General features: G+C 46.4%; 1 protein-coding gene and 1 long non-coding RNA gene across 6 annotated transcripts in view; both read right to left on the reverse strand.

The window, feature by feature from the left end:
* Positions 1 to 2593: 2593 nt before the first annotated feature.
* On the reverse strand, positions 2594 to 3694 carry LOC309358305. The gene is made up of 2 exons (XR_014163434.1): positions 3530 to 3694; positions 2594 to 3162 (listed from the first exon to the last, which is right to left on the reverse strand). It is a non-coding gene; the product is annotated as an uncharacterized lncRNA (long non-coding RNA).
* Positions 3695 to 3924: 230 nt separating this feature from the next.
* SLC37A2 (solute carrier family 37 member 2) overlaps positions 3925 to 18524 on the reverse strand; it is a 58891-nt gene continuing 44291 nt past the window's right edge. Inside the window, exons 14-20 of one of the 5 annotated variants that reach the window (XR_014163353.1) lie at positions 16611 to 16684; positions 14777 to 14855; positions 13092 to 13189; positions 11851 to 11915; positions 9790 to 9843; positions 6515 to 6561; positions 3925 to 4320 (exon numbers count right to left, since the gene is read on the reverse strand). Coding sequence is in view for 4 of the 5 variants with exons in the window: in XM_081890994.1 (XP_081747120.1) it covers positions 9798 to 9843; positions 11851 to 11915; positions 13092 to 13189; positions 14777 to 14855; positions 16611 to 16684 (362 nt within the window). In the remaining variant the exon portion in view is untranslated. Of the gene's footprint in view, positions 4321 to 6514; positions 6562 to 9789; positions 9844 to 11850; positions 11916 to 13091; positions 13190 to 14776; positions 14856 to 15629; positions 16185 to 16562; positions 16685 to 18524 lie in introns of those variants that run through there. The other 4 variants (XM_081890995.1, XM_081890994.1, XM_081890996.1 and 1 more) reach the window with 4 other exon arrangements.

Genomic DNA, 18524 nt, shown 5'->3' on the forward strand with positions numbered 1-18524 from the left:
ACTTTTCCACATCAGTTTTCCTGCCTGGAGAACTGAACTTCAAAATTCAGAGAAGTGCAAATTTCAAAGGACGGCTGTGTTTCAGTTTGTTTACTGCTTCAGAAAATGAGGAAAACTCCTACCCCAGCCCCTAGACACCTTTTTGGCCAGAGCTTTGCTGTATGATTGAACAACACACAGCTTCCCCTTCGTAGTATTGCAATCATTGGCTGTTGTTTTAACTGATATTTTAATGTGTTTTGTTACTTTGATAGGTATAAACTGTTATGTACTGAAGTTCTCACCCTGGGCCAGCAGGGGGATACTGTAGATAGTTATGCAAATAAGGGATCGAAAGTGACATTCAGTGATTGGATAGTTTTAGAAAATTGTTACAGTTACGTTGTACTGGAGCTCTATATAAGCAGGCTGACTGAACCCTTCAGTTCAGTTCTGTTCTGGCCTCTGAATAAAGAAGAGCTGTTTGAAGAATCGCTGTGTCGTCTGATATGTTCACCCACAAGTTAACATAAACCCTACCCTTAGCTTTGTGGGTGTACCCCTCCATGCTGCAGAACATTATTCCAGCAGAGATTTAACAGACATTCTCACTTTTCACTTCCAGGTATCCCTAGATGACTCTTTCATGCCGGGAGGCTGATGTAGTTGTTCAACATTTTGTTGAGTAGGCAGCCATTTTAATGACTGTCCTACATCGCTTTTAAATTGCCTTTTTTCTAGGTGTTTGTCTAGCATTGCACACACCACCTTGATATATTATAAATGGGTGGTTTACATAAATACCTTTTATAATAAATACATTCATGGCTAAGGGACTGAAGTCTTTCCCCTCAAAACCCACTGGGATGTGCATGTAAGAATAGTCTGCTGAATCAGGCTGGTTACCCATCTAAGTTGGTTGTCTTGTTTTCAGTGTCACAAACCAGATTCCTAGAAGCCCACATGCAGGACTTGAGCACAGCAGCACCACTCTCCCCGCCTGAAACACAGTGCCTCCGACCCCGCAAGCAGAAAATAGCCATTGCGGCTAGTAGTCGCCATTGATAGCCTTCCCCTCTATGAATTTGTCCAGTTCTCTTTAGAAGCCGTCCGAGTTGGTGGCCCTCGTTGCCTTTCGGGGGGCGTGAATTGCCCAGTTTAACAATGTGCCATGCGAAGAAGTACAGTGGTACCTCGGGTTAAGAACTGAATTCGTTCAGGAGGTCCGTTCTTATCCTGAAACTGTTCTTAACCTGAGGTACCACTTTAGCTAATGGGGCCTCCCTCTGCCGCCACGCAATTTCTGTTTTCATCCTGAAGCAAAGTTCTTAACCTGAGGTACTATTTCTGGGTTAGCGGAGTCTGTAACCTGAAGCGTCTGTAACCTGAAGCATCTGTAACCCGAAGTACCACTGTACTTTGTCCGGAATCTTCCAGAATTCCGCTTCACTGGATATGACTGCAGAATGCCCCCCAAGGAGAGACTTAAGTACCCCCCTCAAGACTCCGAACCTGAGTCACACAAGCCATGCCACACAAGCCGCTTGCACCCAGGCGACTGAGGGCGTGAACAGGGAACAATGTGAAATATACGAGTTGGGCCTGCTGCATGTCTCAAGAGCAGCTGCTCTGCTCCGTGTTTTGCGAGCTGTGAAGAAAAGAGGTGCAATGCACAGGCCTGCAGGAGGTGTGTGTGCGCGCCGATTCTTTGAAGGTGGGTGGCATGCCTGAATTAGACCTCCGCTACGGACAGCCCCATCGTTAGGGCTTTAATTGCAAGCAGGTGACCATAGAGCTTTCATGTCTTTTCATTAGCCTCCCAGAACCGCAAAAGCTGGTGTTGTCCCCTTACGGGACTCCGTGGGGTTGAATGCACCTTCCAGCTGGAGCCCAGCCACACAAGGCTAATTCGCCAGGTCACAGGAAGTTTCCTTCGACTGATGCAAAAGGTCTAAGATGTGTTGATGCCTAAACTAGCACTTAACGGATAAACCCTCTCCTCCAACAGGAAGCTGCCTTACCACAAGTTGGACCAATCATCACTTGTGGTGGTAGATCTCTGGCCCAGGGGCCAAATGTGACCTTCCACATCTCTCTGGCCATGCTCCCTGTCTGCTCTGCTTTGCACCCTGCCTCGCATCTAGCCTGGCTGGACTTTGTCTTCAAACTCCGACAATGCCACTTGTTTGGTCTGAATATGTGTTTTTGTGTGCGTGAACTAACTTACTTTCTAAAGGTAAGATTTACATTTGCTGCCCCACCCACTTTTGTCTCTGGCTCCATCCACACTAGCATGTGGAACCCCTCCCCCCGGTGGTTGCCTAGAAGGGAATGCTGAAAAAGTTTCCTTGCCCCTGCTTTAAAATATAATCTGAAGCCTTAGAATACAGTGGACACTTGGGTTGCGAACGTGATCCGTGTGGGAGGCACGGTTGCAACCCGCAATGCCGCATCTGCACATGTGTGGGTTGCAATTCGGCGCTTCTAAGCATGCGCAAAGCACGATTTAGTGTTTCTGTGCATGTGTGAGCACCGAAACCCGGAAGTAACCCATTCCGGTACTTCCAGGTTTCGGCACGTCCATAACCCTAAAAAACGCAACCTGAAGCATCTGTAACCCGAGGTATGACTGTATAATATATACACTCACTGGGGTGTCAATCACACTGTGCTCAACTCATTTCCAAGTCAACATGCACAAGATCACAGCCGTACGAGATTGCAGTTGTACAGATCGCTGCTTTTTGGCTGGTATGTCGGGACCTGCTAGTGGGTTATGGCCTGATCTAAGGTGGGTTGCAACAGGAGCACGACCAGTCTGCAAATGTAAGATTAAGAAATAGGGCTCCAAATGCTTGGTGGGTTAAAAGTGGGTCCTGAATCTGAAAAGGCTGATAATTGGCATAGATGTTAACTCAGAACCCAGAGTTTTCAGTAGCACTTTCTGCCTGGTAAGCGTGCATAGGATTGCAGTTGCTTTCTAGTAGGAGCATTGTGCAGCACCCAGAAGACTGCCCTTGGGGGTTGCTTTGTAGCCACTTTGAAGAGTTACAGAACTACATGTAAGGTGTGCTCTCACTCCCAATGACAACAGTTAGAAGGGTAATAGCTGCTCCCACTGGGCCACAAACAGGGTGATACAACAACTCCCATATGGGGAAAGGTTACAAGATATGGGGCTTCCTAGTCGACATGGTTGGGATGCTGGTGGCGCTGTGGGTTAAACCACAGAGCCTAGGACTTGCCGATCAGAAGGTCGGCGGTTCGAATCCCCACGAGAGGGTGAGCTCCTGTTGCTCAGTCCCTGCTCCTGCCAACCTAGCAGTTCAAAGGATGCCAAAGTGCAAGTAGATAAACAGGTACCGCTCTGGCGGGAAGGTAAACGGCGTTCCCATGCACTGCTCTGGTTCGCCAGAAGCGGCTTAGTCATGCTGACCACATGACCCGGAAGCTGTATGTCGGCTCCCTTGGCCAATAAAGCAAGATGAGCGCCGCAACCCCAGAGTCGTCCACGACTGTACCTAATGGTCAGGGGTCCCTTTACCTTTACCTAGTTGACATGGTAAGAGGTGTGTTAAGATGTAGAGGAAGCAGACAGAAAAGGTTTTCTGCTTCTCTTGTAATACTAGAACGTCCAATGAAGCTGAACACTGGAAGACCCAGGACCAAAACTTTCTGTAAGAGGCAGTGACGGCCACCAAGCGAGACGGCTTTAAAAGAGGATCAGACAAATTCAAGGAGAGTGAAGCTACCAGAGACCTACTAGCCACATCTCCACTGTTGGAAGAGAGCTCTTGAGTCCAAGTCCTGATTTCAGGCTTCTCAGAGGCCTCTGGTTGGCCACTGGGAGAACAGGACGATGGACTAGATCGGCCCTTGGCCGGACCCAGCAGGTCCTTCTTATGTTCCCTTCGCTCCAGGAGACAGAAAAAGACCACCGGCGGGTCCCGTGCCATTTTTAATAACAAAAAATCGCAGTAACAAAAGGGCAATCGATACAAAAGAGATGCTTTGGATATGGCACGGATCTCAACTATGCCAGCTTTTCTTTTTCTCCTTTGGTTCCACGGCATCATGTTCCCCTGTTCCCTTCCGTCAGTTATTATTCTTATTTTCTTTTCTTTTTTTTTAAAAAAGTGTGAAGCTTGGTGATCAGCTTGACTGGCGTTCGGCAAGAGAGTTCTCTTTTGTTTCTGGAGCACATCCCGTTTCAGCTTCATTTATTCCTCCCGCTGTGAACAAGGAGAGCGGGCAACAATACCAACCGCCTCCGGCAAGGCTCCCCCTGTTGCCTCGATGGTTTCCTCCGGTCACGTGGGTCTCCGTCAAAATTCTTTAAAGCTGCAAGGGCAAAGAGAGGCATTAGAAATGTCATCCTGGTGGACACCCCAATGCAGGTGGCGGGGGGCGGGAATGCCTTTTCAAGGGCAGGCAGATTCAAAGGGAGAGCAATAGAGACAGATTTTTCAGAAGGCTTCCAAGCTACAGCAGTTCCTGTTGCATCCTCTGTGGCTTGGGCCCAGTCCTTGGGTGAGATATATTGGACATTTGGATTTCTTTTACAGCTGCTAGATTTATTTGGCAATTGGAGTCTGCGGTTTTTGCTTCACAGTTGTACCTTGGATCCCGAACGCCTTGCGAATCGAACGTTTTGGCTCCCAAATGCCGCAAACCCGGAAGTGAGTGTTCCGGTTTGCGAACGTTCTTTGAAACCCAAATGTCTGACGTGGCTTCCGATTGGCTGAAGGAGTTTCCTGCAGCCAATCGGAAGCTGTGCCTTGGTTTCCGAATGCTTTGGAAGTCAAACGGACTTCCAAGGTACCACTGTATTTTGTTTTAATCTTATTGTTTTGTTTTGGTTGTAGGTTGCATATATTTTCACCCTGGTGCCTTTGGGTGGGTTAGAAATGCTTTTTTGATAAATAATTTATAAAATTATCGTTATAGATCACATACATCAAGCTTCTGCAACTTGTGATCCTTACATAGCCCAAATGTCACAGAATGCATAAAAAAGGAAGTATTGGAAGACTTGGGGGGGGGGACTGCAGCATTTCAAGTAGTAAAAAAAAAATGTAACCAACCCCACTTGAAGCAGGTGGTAGTGTGGGGCACCGAAAAATGGCCCAATAGGAATTGAGTATCCTCATTGGGTACAGGATGCTAAATACCTGGTGTGTGTGTATGTGTAATACAAATCTGGAGTCTACTGGTGAAATGGGAAAGGGCATGGCTGGCAGAGGAACAGGTGTTCCTCACACTGCAACATTTTGTTGCAGCTCATAATAACACTAGTAGTAGTGATAATAATAATACTATGATGACCTAGACCAGTGGTTCCCAATTAGCTAATTACTGAGGACCCCCTGTTTTTCAAAAGCCAAACCACGGACTCCCTACTTTTGACAATTTTGATTAGTCTGCAGCATTTACTACTACAAAGTACTTTTTTCGAACAAAATGTGGGGTAGCCCCTAATAAGCAAAGGACTTTAGGTATACTAAAAACAGACCATAAAATTTGTGATATTAGCCTACAAAAAAAATTTAGTTGGGGGGAGGCAAGGGATGGGACTGCAGACCCCCCTGGGTGCGTTCCATGGATCCCCCAGGGGTTTCCAGACCCCTAATTGGGGACCACTGACCTAGACAGAAAGTTACCCTTAAGGTGCTTCTGGACAGGCATCTATTGTGCACTTATGCCATTTGATGCCATATACCAGTCTGTATTTAACCAGACTGTATTTAATGTATTTAGCATTTTCCATGCTTAGTTTTTTTGAATAAAAAAAATAAGAAACACCTGTTGCCAGTGTCCTGTGTGCGAGATCTGAATTTGCAATTTGCATTCTGGAAGCACCCTTTGGATGAAAACTGGATTCAAATGCCCATCCACCAAGTTCATCTTGCAATATGAACCTATTGCTGTTCTTCCTGACCAAAGCTGGATGTCACCCAGTGGCCAATGGCTGCTCACAGTCGTACTGCTGCTGGAGGGGCGAGAATGGCAGCTAGGTGCAAATGCATCAGCAGATAATCTTCAGTGGTGCATTTGCACTGCAACGACTTTGCTGCTGCCTTGATCCCCCCCAAAAAACCAGTCCTGCAACCGACTGGAGGTCAAAGAAGGAGTGTTGCCTCACCAGGCTGCCCATTCCTGACGTCCCCAAATGCACCCCTTGCTCTAAGCCCATTCCTTTGTTTCAGGTTTAGAATTCAAGAGGAAGCAGGAGAAAAATCAGTCAAGAAGTTGGGAACAGAGGATCTTCAGAGGTGACCACAGAAATGCAGACTCACAAGAAAGAAGTGTGAAAGCACCTGGAAACTCAATAGATTGCTTAGGGCTCTCTTGGCTCCTTCTAAGTTCCCATGGACACCAGATCCACCACCAGAGTACAACAGCCTCGCTTATTCCAACAGAGGTGGAAGAAGGCCAAGGAAGGAGTGATGAAACCTTTGACCATGAGGTCCCAACAACAGCAGAAAGCAGGAGATGACCTACTAAGTAACACCAGGGGCTTGAGACGTAGACTTACCATGACTTATGGCCCCAGAACATGCCTACTCAAGAGTGATGTCTGACCTGTGGACACAATCAATATATAGTGGTACCTGGGTTCTTGGCAGAGTAGGTGGGAGAGGAAGAGCAGGTTTCATTACGCAACATGGCTTGATACTTTAAAACAGTGGTCATCAGGGCCTAGCTAGATGTTCCAAGGGACATTTAGCATCTCCCCTGGTGATGGGTGATCTGGGTGCCCCTGCCTCTGTTAGTCGCATGGCCACCAGAAATAGGGCCTTTGTTGTAGTGGCTCCTGATTATGGAATACCTTTAAGCCAGAAAGTGGGCCTTTGCTGTGGTGGCACCCCATTTACGGAGCACTCTCCCCAGATGCTTTCACCTGGTGCTTACAATGGTACCTCTGGTTACGAACTTAATTCATTCCAGAGGTCCGTTCTTAACCAGAAACCATTCTTTACCTGAGGTACCACTTTAGCTAATGGTTCCTCCTGCTGCTGCTGCGCCACCGGCGCACAATTTCTGTTCTCATCCTGAGGTAAAGTTCTTAACCCGAGGTGCTACTTCTGGGTTAGCGGAGTCTGTAACCCAAAGTGTTTGTAACCCGAGGTACCACTGTACCTTCAGGCACTGGCTTAAACCTGTAATATGGGAATTGCTTTCTTTTTAATGGTTGCCTAATTGTGCTCCTTTTGTTTTCTTTTGCTCATAAGGTATGCTTTTTGTTTGTTTCAAAAACTATTTTTTATATTTTATCCTGGTTTGGATTTAACATTCAAACACAAGTCCCCTTCAAATGTTGCAACTGAAGGGTAGGAATTGTTTGGAAATGTTTTGGCATCAGGCCGGTCGCTCCCTAGAGGGGGAGTCCAATGTTAGTCCTACTCAGAGTAAACTTACCAAAACGAAGAGACGTGGCTCAGGATACTTATGGCCACGTTCACACCATATATTTAAAGCAGTATCATGCCACTTTTTAACAGAGCTGGCTTTCTCCAGAGAACCCTGGGAACTGTGGCTTCTTAAGGGGGCTGTTGGGAGATCCTTCTTCCCCAACAGAACGATAATTCCCAGAGCTCTTTAATAACCCATCCCTCTTCACAAGGAACTTTGGGAATTGTGGTTCCATGAGGAGAATAATACTAATACTAATACTACTAATAATTTATTATTTATACCCCTGCCCATCTGGCTGGGTTTCCCCAGCCACTCTGGGAGGCTTCCAGCAAAATATTAAAATACAAAAAATCATCAAACATTGAAAACTTCCCTAAACAGGGCTGCCTTCAGATGTCTTCTAAAAGTCAGATAGTTCTTTATTTCCTTGAATCTGAGAGGAGGGCGTTCCACAGGGCGGGCGCCACTACCAAGAAGGCCCTCTGCCTGATTCCCTGTAACCTCACTTCTCGCAGTGAGGGAACTGCCAGAAGGCCCTCGGAGCTGGACCTCAGTGTCTGGATTGAACAATGGGGGTGGAGATGCTCCTTCAGGTATACTGGGCCAAGGCCTTATAGGGCTTTAAAGGTCAACACCAACACTTTGAATTGTGTCTCCTAACCCCACTCAACACCCTTGACAAACTACAGCTCACATAATTCATTTAAAGTGGTTTCCACAGTGTTTTAAATGTATGCTGTGAAGGTGGCCTATGTCTCCCATGACAGCTGTCTGTGCCTCATTTTGGGGAGCTCATCTTTGAGAACCACTGCTTTAAAATACGGCCATTCTTCTTTCTCAATCACGCACACCCGCAAATCAAAACTCTCGGTGATTTGTTAACAAGGTACAACAGGTTATGGGAGTATTGACAAACTGTGAAGACCAAGGCAATTACATGGCTGTGCCGATGATTTCCTGGACATGATAGCCAAGATATGATTTTAATTTTTTCCCAACTTGAAATTCATTTTGATTATAGGATTCAGGGGCATTAGTCAAGAAGTCAAGAGGGGGCATCTGTGGGTCCCACGGCACGACAATGGCTTGCAGAAACAGGGGCCAAACATTTCAGTTTGATATTGGCTAGGGCTTTGCAGTCTTAAATTTGAATATTCGTTTTAAAAATAGCACATATGGAAATGGCCAAATTATTGGAGGGAAATGCTCATGTCACCAACAATATAAACATAAGAACTGGATCATCTCATAGTGGCTGACCAGATGCCTATGGGAAACCTATAAGCAGGACCTGAGTGCAACAACACTCTCCCATCTGGAAGTTTTCCAGAAAATGGTCTTCAGAAGCACACTGCCTCTGACCATGAAGGCAAAGCATAGCCATCATGGCTGATATCTCCATGTTATTTCAGCTCTGTTTGGGACTCTGTTAGAACACTGTCCCTTTCTAGGCCATAAGCAAACTAAGATGATCCATGCTGGATCATAGCAAAATTCTATCTAGCTTAGCATCCTGCTTCCAACTAGATATTTCTGGGAAACCTACAAGCAGGGCATGAGGGTGGTGGCATTCTGCTACTGTTAGGTTCCACAGCAACTGGTACAGTCAAACCTCGGTTGTTGAACATCATCCGTTCTGGAAGCCCATTCAGCTTCCAAAATGTTTGACAACTGAGGCGCAGCTTCCAATTGGTTGCAGGAACTTCCTGTCCTTCCTGGACATTCAGCTTCCGAAAAACATTCGAAAAAGGGATCATTTACTTCTGGGTTTTCGGCATTTGGGAGCTGAAACATTCCAAAACAGAGGCGTTCAGGATCCGAGGTTTGACTGTATTCAGATGCATGCAGTCTCCAATGATGAAGGCAGCCTATGGCCACCACAACTAGAACAGCGTTCAGATCCATGAATTCATCTAATCTCCCTTTAAAGCCATCCATGTTGATGGCCACTATCATTGTGGTAGTGAACTTTCCAGTTTAACTATGAGCTGTGCGAAAAAGTACTTTCTTTGATCGGGCCAGGATCTCTACACAGCCTCGTTGGGTCATGCAACTTGTTCATCTTCTTCGTTTCCCACCCTGATCTACGTGTTCGAATCCCGCTTGATCCAGTTGAGATTATTGTGTTCAACCCAAGTTATAACTGGGTTTCTGATCCAGAAAGCTAGGACAATGCAGGTGAATTTGCAGTCCTAGACGCATCACACCTTTGCTCTATTTAGGCGAACTTAAATCTCAAAGATAGGTCACAGAAACTGTGTTTTGCTACTGCGTTTTTGCCTCACAGATGCCCCGTGGGGGAAAGAGGGAAATCAAGAGAAAAATCATACCCTGAAATTTGCACACGCACCCTGTTCCACTAGATGGGAAGAGAGAACCAATGGGCATACTCACACAGCAAACTATTTCATATCCAACACTACTGGTTCTGTTAATGCCACACAAGAGCTAGGAAGGCACATGGGGGAGAAGGTTGCTGTTAGTATTGGTTAAGGATTGGTGGGCATGTTAGGAGTGGTGGTGGTAGAGAAATTGGGGTTCGTTCTATCATGACCAGAGCTCCACTCGACTCTTTGCAGGAGAAGTCAGTGAGAAGGGGCAACGCCATGCACTGAGGTCTCCGGGCAGTGACATCGCTGGTGCTTCCCAGGAAGGAAAGGGGCATCAGTGGAAGTGCTGGATGGGCTCTGCTCATTTGCCCAAACAGTGCCAACTTTCCTTCCTGCTCCAGCAACATCACTGCAGGGAGGCCAAGTGTGTGGCAGCACCGCTCCTGGTTCTTTGGGACCCTGGTTCATAAGTGTCCCTTTAGGTATGACCGGAAGTTGATGAGTTTAGGTATGACTTTCATAGTGGAGTTTGATGCTTGTATCTTGGCACGATAAGTCAAGATATTAAACCAGCCTTTCGGCCAGGCAAAGTGATAGCAGGAAACTAACCACAAAGTCTTTCATTACCTAAAGTTTCCCATCTCATCTGAACTGGGGAACTATGGCAAACCCCTGCCAAACAAGCCAGGATATTAAGCTAACCTCAAATCATGGTTTAACATCCTGCGGAAGGCATGTCCAAAATCCGTTTCGGGGGCCTAATCCGGCAGTTTATTTCCTTGGGTAAAATCCTAAAAAAACCTCAACAACTTCAATCCTAAAAAAAGGATAACAACTTTGGTAGGCCCTTCAGTCGGCCCTCACGGCCCTTCACTTAATAAAATCTGGCCCTCTTTGAAGAAAGGTTGGACACCGCTGTCCTGGGTCCGACCCCCCCGCCAAAGCAGCTAACCACAGCTTGGTTTGGACGATCCAGAAAACTACAGTGAAATGGGTGGCTCTCTCTTTTGTTTGCTCTTGCAAAGGGAAGAGCAATTGGGTTGTTTGTGTGTGCAGGCAAATAATAATAATAATAATAATAATTTATTATTTATACCCCGCCCATCTGGCTGGGCCTCCCCAGCCACTCTGGGCGGCTTCCATAAAAACCAAAACCTTTTTCGTTTTTTGGCTTTTTAAGTGGAGATACCATGGCCTGAGCATGGTCAGAACATCTGCAGTCCGCAGGATACCTGGCTCCTGCATGCATCCTCAGGGCTTCACATGTGGTCTTCCCTAGCAGAAACTCTACTGTTTAATTCCAATGTTTAGTACCAAAAGCACTTGGGTTGTGGAACATTTGTTGGGGGTGGCTAATTGGGAAAATTTCTGAGAAATCAGTGTGTTTCAAGCTATAATCCTTTGCATGCTTACCTGGGAATAAACCCCATTGAGCATAGCAGGACTTTTCCATGTACCGGATTCATACAGATCAACTGAAGATGGGAAGTAATGAATCTGATAACAGGCTGATCTGCAGTGCTGTTACAGATCTGTTACAGTGCTGGATCCACAATCGCAGCTCTGTGTCTACCTTAAATTTATTTTCTTTTTGCCGCCACCAGAATTTTTTCTGTGTGTGAGGCTAGATCAGGGCCACAAACTAGGGGTTAGCCATTCCTGAAGTAAAACATGTGTAAGATGGTTAAGTGCTCTTTTGAGAAGGAGAATTTCAGTCTGTGCATGACTGCCCCATGAGCTGCTGGCGCATGTCAAAAACACCCTGTCAAACATGTCTGATAAAAGCCCCACCAAGAATGGAGCATCGCTATCCTGGATTTTCCAAGCATGCTCCATAGCATGCTACACTACAGGTAAATCTGAGAGCACGTCATGCAATTTCAGCGGAGCAGGTCTCAGTAGCACATTTCAGAACAGAACGCCGCCATCTTGTTTTGCTTTGTGCACACTCAACTGGCCCAAGATGGCAGCATGTATTGGCAGGGGAATTCAACAGGGCTTCACTGGCAGGCTGGTAAAACTTAAAATTCAAGGGAATCGGGGGGTGGAAATTTTTAAAGCACCAGTGAACTACAGGTCCCTGGAGTCATACATTCCAAAATATTCAGCCTCTGCAAACACCTACCCTCGTTTTCTTCCGCAGGAGCCGCACCACCCTCGTATTTCTTTGAACACCACACGTGAAAGGAACTGGAAGGGGAAGATATACTCAGAGTTAATGATGGCAGCGGCAGTTTGGTGCATGCAGACAGCCCACCCAGCGTTTGTCCATGGCGCTGCAATGATGTCTCTGTGCTAAAGACACCAGGAGCTGCCTTATACCTATTCAGACCCACTGGTCAATCCCACTCAAGCTTTCATCTGCTGCATGAGGGGACTGCTCCCACTTGCCCCACCAAGCCACAGTTGCTGTCCATACCCATTGTCTTATAATGAGTCAGATGTTTTGGGACTACAATTCCCATCATCCCTGACCACTGGTCCTGTTAGCTAGGGATGATGGGAGTTGTAGTCCCAAAGCATCTGGAGGACTGAGTTTGGGGATACTTGGTCTACACAGACTGGCAGCAGCTCTACAGAGTTTCAGTTGGGTGTCTTTCCAAGCCCCAACTGGAGATGACAAGGATTGAGCCTGGTACCTTCTGAAAAGATCTACCACTGAGCTACGATCCTTCTTCAAAATTACACACAGACAAATGCAGTTGGAAAGGAAAGATGATTTTCATATAGAGCTGCTATTTCTCCATTGGTCTATCTAGACCAGTACTGTCAACTCTTGACAGACAGCAGCTTTCCAGAATCTCATTTGTGGTTCTTTCTCAGGTCGCTGTCCTGAGATCCTCTTGACTGGAGGTGATGGGGAATGCAACATGGGACCTCCTGCAAGCAAATCGTCTGCTCTACCACTGAGCTGCAGGTAGTTCCCAACTTAGGTCAGGATTGGTGTAGCAATATCAGCTGTTCTCAAGGGTTTACCCAACTGAGGTTTAATTTGGTAGGATTCACCCCTTAGCTAACAGCAGGGATGGAGACCTCTGGACTTTGTTCATCTCCATTCTCATCAACACCAGCTTGAATGGCCAACCATCAGGGGGAGTTACAGGTCCCCAAAAAGTCCTACTCAGGTGAGACCCCTTGAAATTAATGGACCTAAGTTAGTTGTGGCACAGGACAACTCTTGAGTAGGATTGGCGCTAGATATAACCCATAGTGAATCATCATCTGGAGGGCCACCAGTTCCTGATCCCTTAGTTCACCATATCAAAAGTCTGTGCAGACTGGGGCAATAAGGCGACATGGACCTCTCACACAATGGTTGGGTTAAAAAAGGAATTGATGTGGAATGCTCTGCAAAAGGAAACTCACTAGGCAAGCCAGGAGATCGGCAGCCATCAACATGTAGAAGACATTGTCCCAGCCGGTGCGAGAGATCAAACCTGCCAGCAGGGGTCCAAGGGCAGCACCTGCAAAATGAAAAAAGAATGATGCAAAGGATCAGCAAGCAGCCAAGAGTGAAGCCCAGCTCATGGCAATAAGGCAGGTTCCTTCTAGCACAGATGGCACAGAAAATCTGTGTAGCAAATCCTACATGGTGCTGGTGGAAGAAGACTCAGGAAGTTAGAGATTACCAGCATGTATTCACAGTTAAGAACAAAAGACCTGCTGTGCTGGATCACAGCAAAGGTTCTTCTAGGCAGGACTATGCATCTAACAGAGGGGCAGCCATATACCCTGAGCTCACAAGAAGCGCACGATGGCAAAAGCATTTGGTGATCTCTGAATGTGGGGGTTCTGTTTGTAGCTAACGTGGCTGACTGCTGTTGACAGACTGACCATTTACAGCAGTGGTTCTCAACCTGTGGGTCCCCAGATGTTGTCGGACTACAACTCCCATCATCCCTGAGCTCTGGCTTTGCTAGCTAGGGGTGATGGGAGTTGTAGTTCAACAACATCTGGGGACCCACAGATTGAGAAAAGCTAATTTACAGCATGGGTAGGCAAACTAAGGCCCGGGGGCTGGATCTGACCCAACTGCCTTCTAAATCCGGCCTGCAGATGGTCCGGGAATCAGGGTGTTTTTACATAAGTAGAATGTGTCCTTTTATTTAAAAGGCATCTCTGGGTTATTTGTGGGGCATAGGAATTCCGTTCATTCCCCCCCCCCTTCCAAAATATAGTCTGGCCCCACACAAGGTCTGAGGGACAGTGGACCGGCCCCCTGCTGAAAACATTTGCTGACCCCTGATTTACAGGTTGATTTCCCACAGAGGTAGGGAACCATGGGTTTGACCAGGGATGTTAGAGAGCCGTATGGATTTGTTTCAGACATACAGGAACACAGGAAATGGACTTCTACTGAACCAGCCATTGGGCCATTCAGCCCGGGGGGGTCTACAAGAGCGGGGGGCTACCCTTCTCCAACTCTCGGGGTGGGGGCACATGTCAAAGTGGAGGAGGCTGCAGTGTCAAAGTTGGTATGGGCATCTTTTAAAAAAGAAAAAGTTTATTTGGGGTGGGGGGGTTGTTTGAGGGGGTAACCCAAACCCTTTGGCATTGCAGAATCACAGTGGGATAACTATGGGAGCAGTCAGCTTAAAAAGGTATTTTGATGATGATGATGATACTACTTTAAAAATCGCAGATTTGGGGAGCCACAAAAAGTCTTTTGGCATTACAGTATCACAGTGGGTGACCTAAGGAAGCAATCAGTATAACTCCGCCCAAGGCATGATGTAGGACAGCAACAACTGGGAAAAGATAGACTAGTAAGCAGCCAATTATCACCACATCTCCCTCGATAATGGTATCCTTTGGGGAAGAGGAAAAACCTCTGCCCCTCTGAGGCATCCTACAACAAAACACTGGATGAGGCTCAAATTAACTCCTAGGCCAGGTGTGGAGAAACTATGGCCCTCCAGGTGTTGCTGGACTGCAGCTCCCATCATCCCTGGCCATTGGCCATGCTGCCTGGGGCTGATGGGAGTTGTAGTTCAACAAACACCTGGAGGGCCAAAGCTTCCACACTTGGCCTAAGCTTCTTAGCTACTGACCGACAGAACCCGTTCCATCAATGATGGCGGTAACGGTGGCAAGGGCCTTGGCGTTTCCTTGGAGACATTCGTGAGTGCCCTGGGGTGGAAAAGGGGGAAAAACAAAGAAAGATTACAAGGTTAAAGGAAACCATCACACATGAACATTGCAAGGTTCCTGTTGCTCTGGAGGGCAGGACTGGAACCAGTTAGTGGGCGGAAAATTCAGGGAAGTGGATTTTAGTTAGCTCTTAGGAGGTTTAGATGATGTGGTAAGCCAAACCATAGCTCAGTTCAGCAGAGCAGCAAAATGACTGGAGAATAATAATAAGAAGAATAATTCATACCCCGCCCATCTGGCTGGGTTTCCCCAGCCACTCTGGGCAGTTCCCTATAGAATAATAAATAATAATAATAATAATGGTGATGATGATGATGCAACCAAACATTAAAAACCTCCCTAAACTTAGTGCACACTTGTGCTAAGTCATGGTTTGCTTTAGCAAGATGTGTGTGAGCCAAGCCAGAGATCTACGTTTCAATTGATTATTCCAAAATGAGTTAATTTTGTTAAATTGTAAGGCTTTTAAAAGTATTTTTAAAACCAATTCAAATCATTTTAAGATTGTACGCATTGAAGGAAACATGTTGAATATATATAATTGCAATGAACTTTTTGGGGGGCGGGGGATTGCATTGAAAACGCTTCCCCTAGACAAGCCAACACTCAGTGCTCTGAGCCTGTATTATTTTCCACTTTGTTCTAAAACCATCCTGGCTACATCTTTTTTCTTCTTTATTGTACACTAACAGCTGCCATGAGAGGAGGGATTTGCCGAAGGGACAATTTTACAGCCAATAATTAAAAAAAAAATTTCCAGAGTACCTGGAGAATGTGTAACTGATCTGTGCCAGATTAATTCAGATCTCTTCCAAGTTTTGAAGGCTGTGTGCTGGAAGGTAAGAGCTCTCCTCCTCCTCCTCCGGAGGCTCTCTCAGCCAAGGTGTCATGTTTACACTCCGTGGAAAGAATTTCCTATTCTATTGCCCCCCCCAAAAAACTGCTGTGCTGTGCTTCTGCGTGTTGAATCCTGTTCTAGGAATGAGTTCAAGGCCAGAAAGGCTCAAGTCATATGAATGCCCTTAATTGATGAATAAGAAATGGTTGCAAGGGACGAGCCTCAGAGAAGAAAATCAACTGCTTCAGACAATCGGATCTGGGTTATAGCTCAGCAAGGTATTCGTCAGCTATAATTTAATATCCTGGCTGATTCAGAAGCTGGTAACCATAGTTTCCCAGTTTGGATGAAACAGGAAATTAGAGGCTTCTCAGTTTAAGCACGGATCCTGACTAGTGTCCAAATGTGGGGCCGCTGAATTGTCTGGGAGCCAACCCGGGTTGTTAGCTCAAAAGGCCTCTGGAGCATAGCTGTCAAGCGTTCCTTAATTGGAGGGACAGTCCCTTATCCCAGCGCCATGTCCCACTGCTGTCCCTTATTGATGGATGTCCCTTAAATTTCCCGGGTTTCAAAGGAAGCAGCTCCTCTCCCTTCGTTTTGCGCGAAAAGTGGTTGCTGCTTGTAGTTATTTAATTGCAGTGTTTCATCGGTTGGTGTCTTGAGCAGCAACCTCTGGAAACAAAGGGCTAAAAACCGGCACTGCTATCCAAAATTATCTGGTACCTTTTAACTTCAAATTTCAGCTGGTTGACTAAAATCCCTTATTTTGGCTGCTGGTCCCTTATTTTCACGGCTGCTGGTCCCTTATTTTCAAATCTATAAGTTGACAGCTATGCTCTGGAGTGAACATTTTTGTTTAACAGTGAATAAGAAGAACTTCTGGGGACAATTCTTACCAAGTCGGCTGACACCGCAGTTGTGATGAGAGCGTACGGCCCGTTGACGAGGGCGCCGCAGATAATTAACATCACTGCAGAGAGAAAGAAAAAACAAACATCAGCCACGTAACCTTGCCGCCTCAATTTATTTGTTTCCATTTACAAATCACTTTGCTACAAACTATCCCAAAGATATCACCTTGCCAACAAAGGTCCGTATAGTAAAATCTATGGTTTTCCCAGTAGTGATGTATGGAAGTGAAAGCTGGACCATAAAGAAGGCTGATCACTGAAGAATGGATGCTTTTGAATTATGGTGCTGGAGGAGACTCTTGAGAGTCCCATGGACTGCAAGAAGATCAAACATATCCATTCTTAAGGAAAACAGCCCTGAGTGCTCACTCGAAGGACACATCATGAAGCTGAGGCTCCAATACTTTGGCCACCTCATGAGAAGAGCAGACTCCCTGGTAAAGACCCTGATGTTGGGAAAGATGGAGGGCACAAGGAGAAGGGGACGACAGAGGACAAGATGGTTGGACAGTGTTCTTGAAGCTACGAACATGAGTTTGACCAAACTGCGGGAGGCAGTGGAAGACAGAAGTGCCTGGCGTGCTCTGGTCCATGGGGTCACGAAGAGTCAGACACGACTAAATGACTAAACAACAACAACAACAAATCCCAAAGCAATTTTAAGTCAATGAAAAAAGTGCACTGGAAACAATGGCTGTAGCTCCCTGGGGGAGCACCTGCTCTACAGGCACAAGGTCCCAGGTTCAATCCCCAGCATCTCCAGGGGGAGAGCTGCTGCCAGCCAGTGTGTAAACAGTACTGAGCTAGATGGGCAATGTTTGGACTCAGTAGAAGGTGTGGGATGTGTAATCACTGAAGCAGTCAATTACAACATTTCCTGTTGCCTAGAGCGGACACACAGGGGAAGGTTGCTCCAGCCAGGAGGACTTCCTGTCACAACTGGTCTGGAGCATCCTCCCTGTATGTGACCAGGTAGATGGGCATGACCCTAAGGTAAAGGTAACGGGACCCCTGACCATTAGGTCCAGTCGTGGCCGACTCTGGGGTTGCAGCGCTCACCTCGCTTTATTGGCTGATGGAGCCAGCATACAGCTTCCAGGTCATGTGGCCAGCATGACTAAGCCGCTTCTGGCAAACCAGAGCAGTGCACGGAAATGCTGTTTACCTTCCTGCCAGAGTGGTACCTATTTATCTATTTGCACTTTGTGCTTTTGAACTGGTAGGTTGGCAGGAGCAGGGACCAAGCAACAGGAGCTCACCCCGTCGCGGGGATTTGAACCCCCGACCTTCTGATCGGCAAGTCCTAGGCTCTGTGGTTTAACCCACAGCGCCACCCACATTCCTGGGCATGACCCTAGCAGACCCTATAAAAGGGCTAGTCATGCAGCCATCTTCTTCTTGGACTCTTCTTTGGCTCTTTGGCTCTTTTGCTGCTCTTTTACCATCTTTTGCTGGCTCTTAGCCATCCATCCTTACAGAGGATGGAAGCCACAAGGTAAAAAATCTGGGGCCTATCTCAGACTTCTTTTCTCTACAAATGTGTTAGGGATTGTAGGACAAGACCTGCCAAGAAAAACAAAGAATTTATTTATGTATGCCACAACAGCGGCAAGAGTCTTGATAGCACAAGGATGGAAGAATGAGGAAATCCCAACATATGAAAAGTGGCAAGAAAAACTGATGAACTATGCAGAGTTGGCTAAATTGACATATAAATTGTGGGACAAGGACAACTGTGACTTTAAGGAAGAATGGGAGCTTTTTACAAATGATCTAGAAAGACGACAAAATGAACTGGACTCCTTGGCAGGTCTCGAATAAACATACACAAATTTATTGGTTGATAACATGATTGATAGGTAATGTAAGGATATGTAAAATTTTATAACATGCAGAGAA

The sequence above is a fragment of the Podarcis melisellensis genome, assembly GCF_964234715.1.
Source record: "Podarcis melisellensis genome assembly, chromosome: 15".
Taxonomy (NCBI): Eukaryota; Metazoa; Chordata; class Lepidosauria; order Squamata; family Lacertidae; genus Podarcis; species Podarcis melisellensis.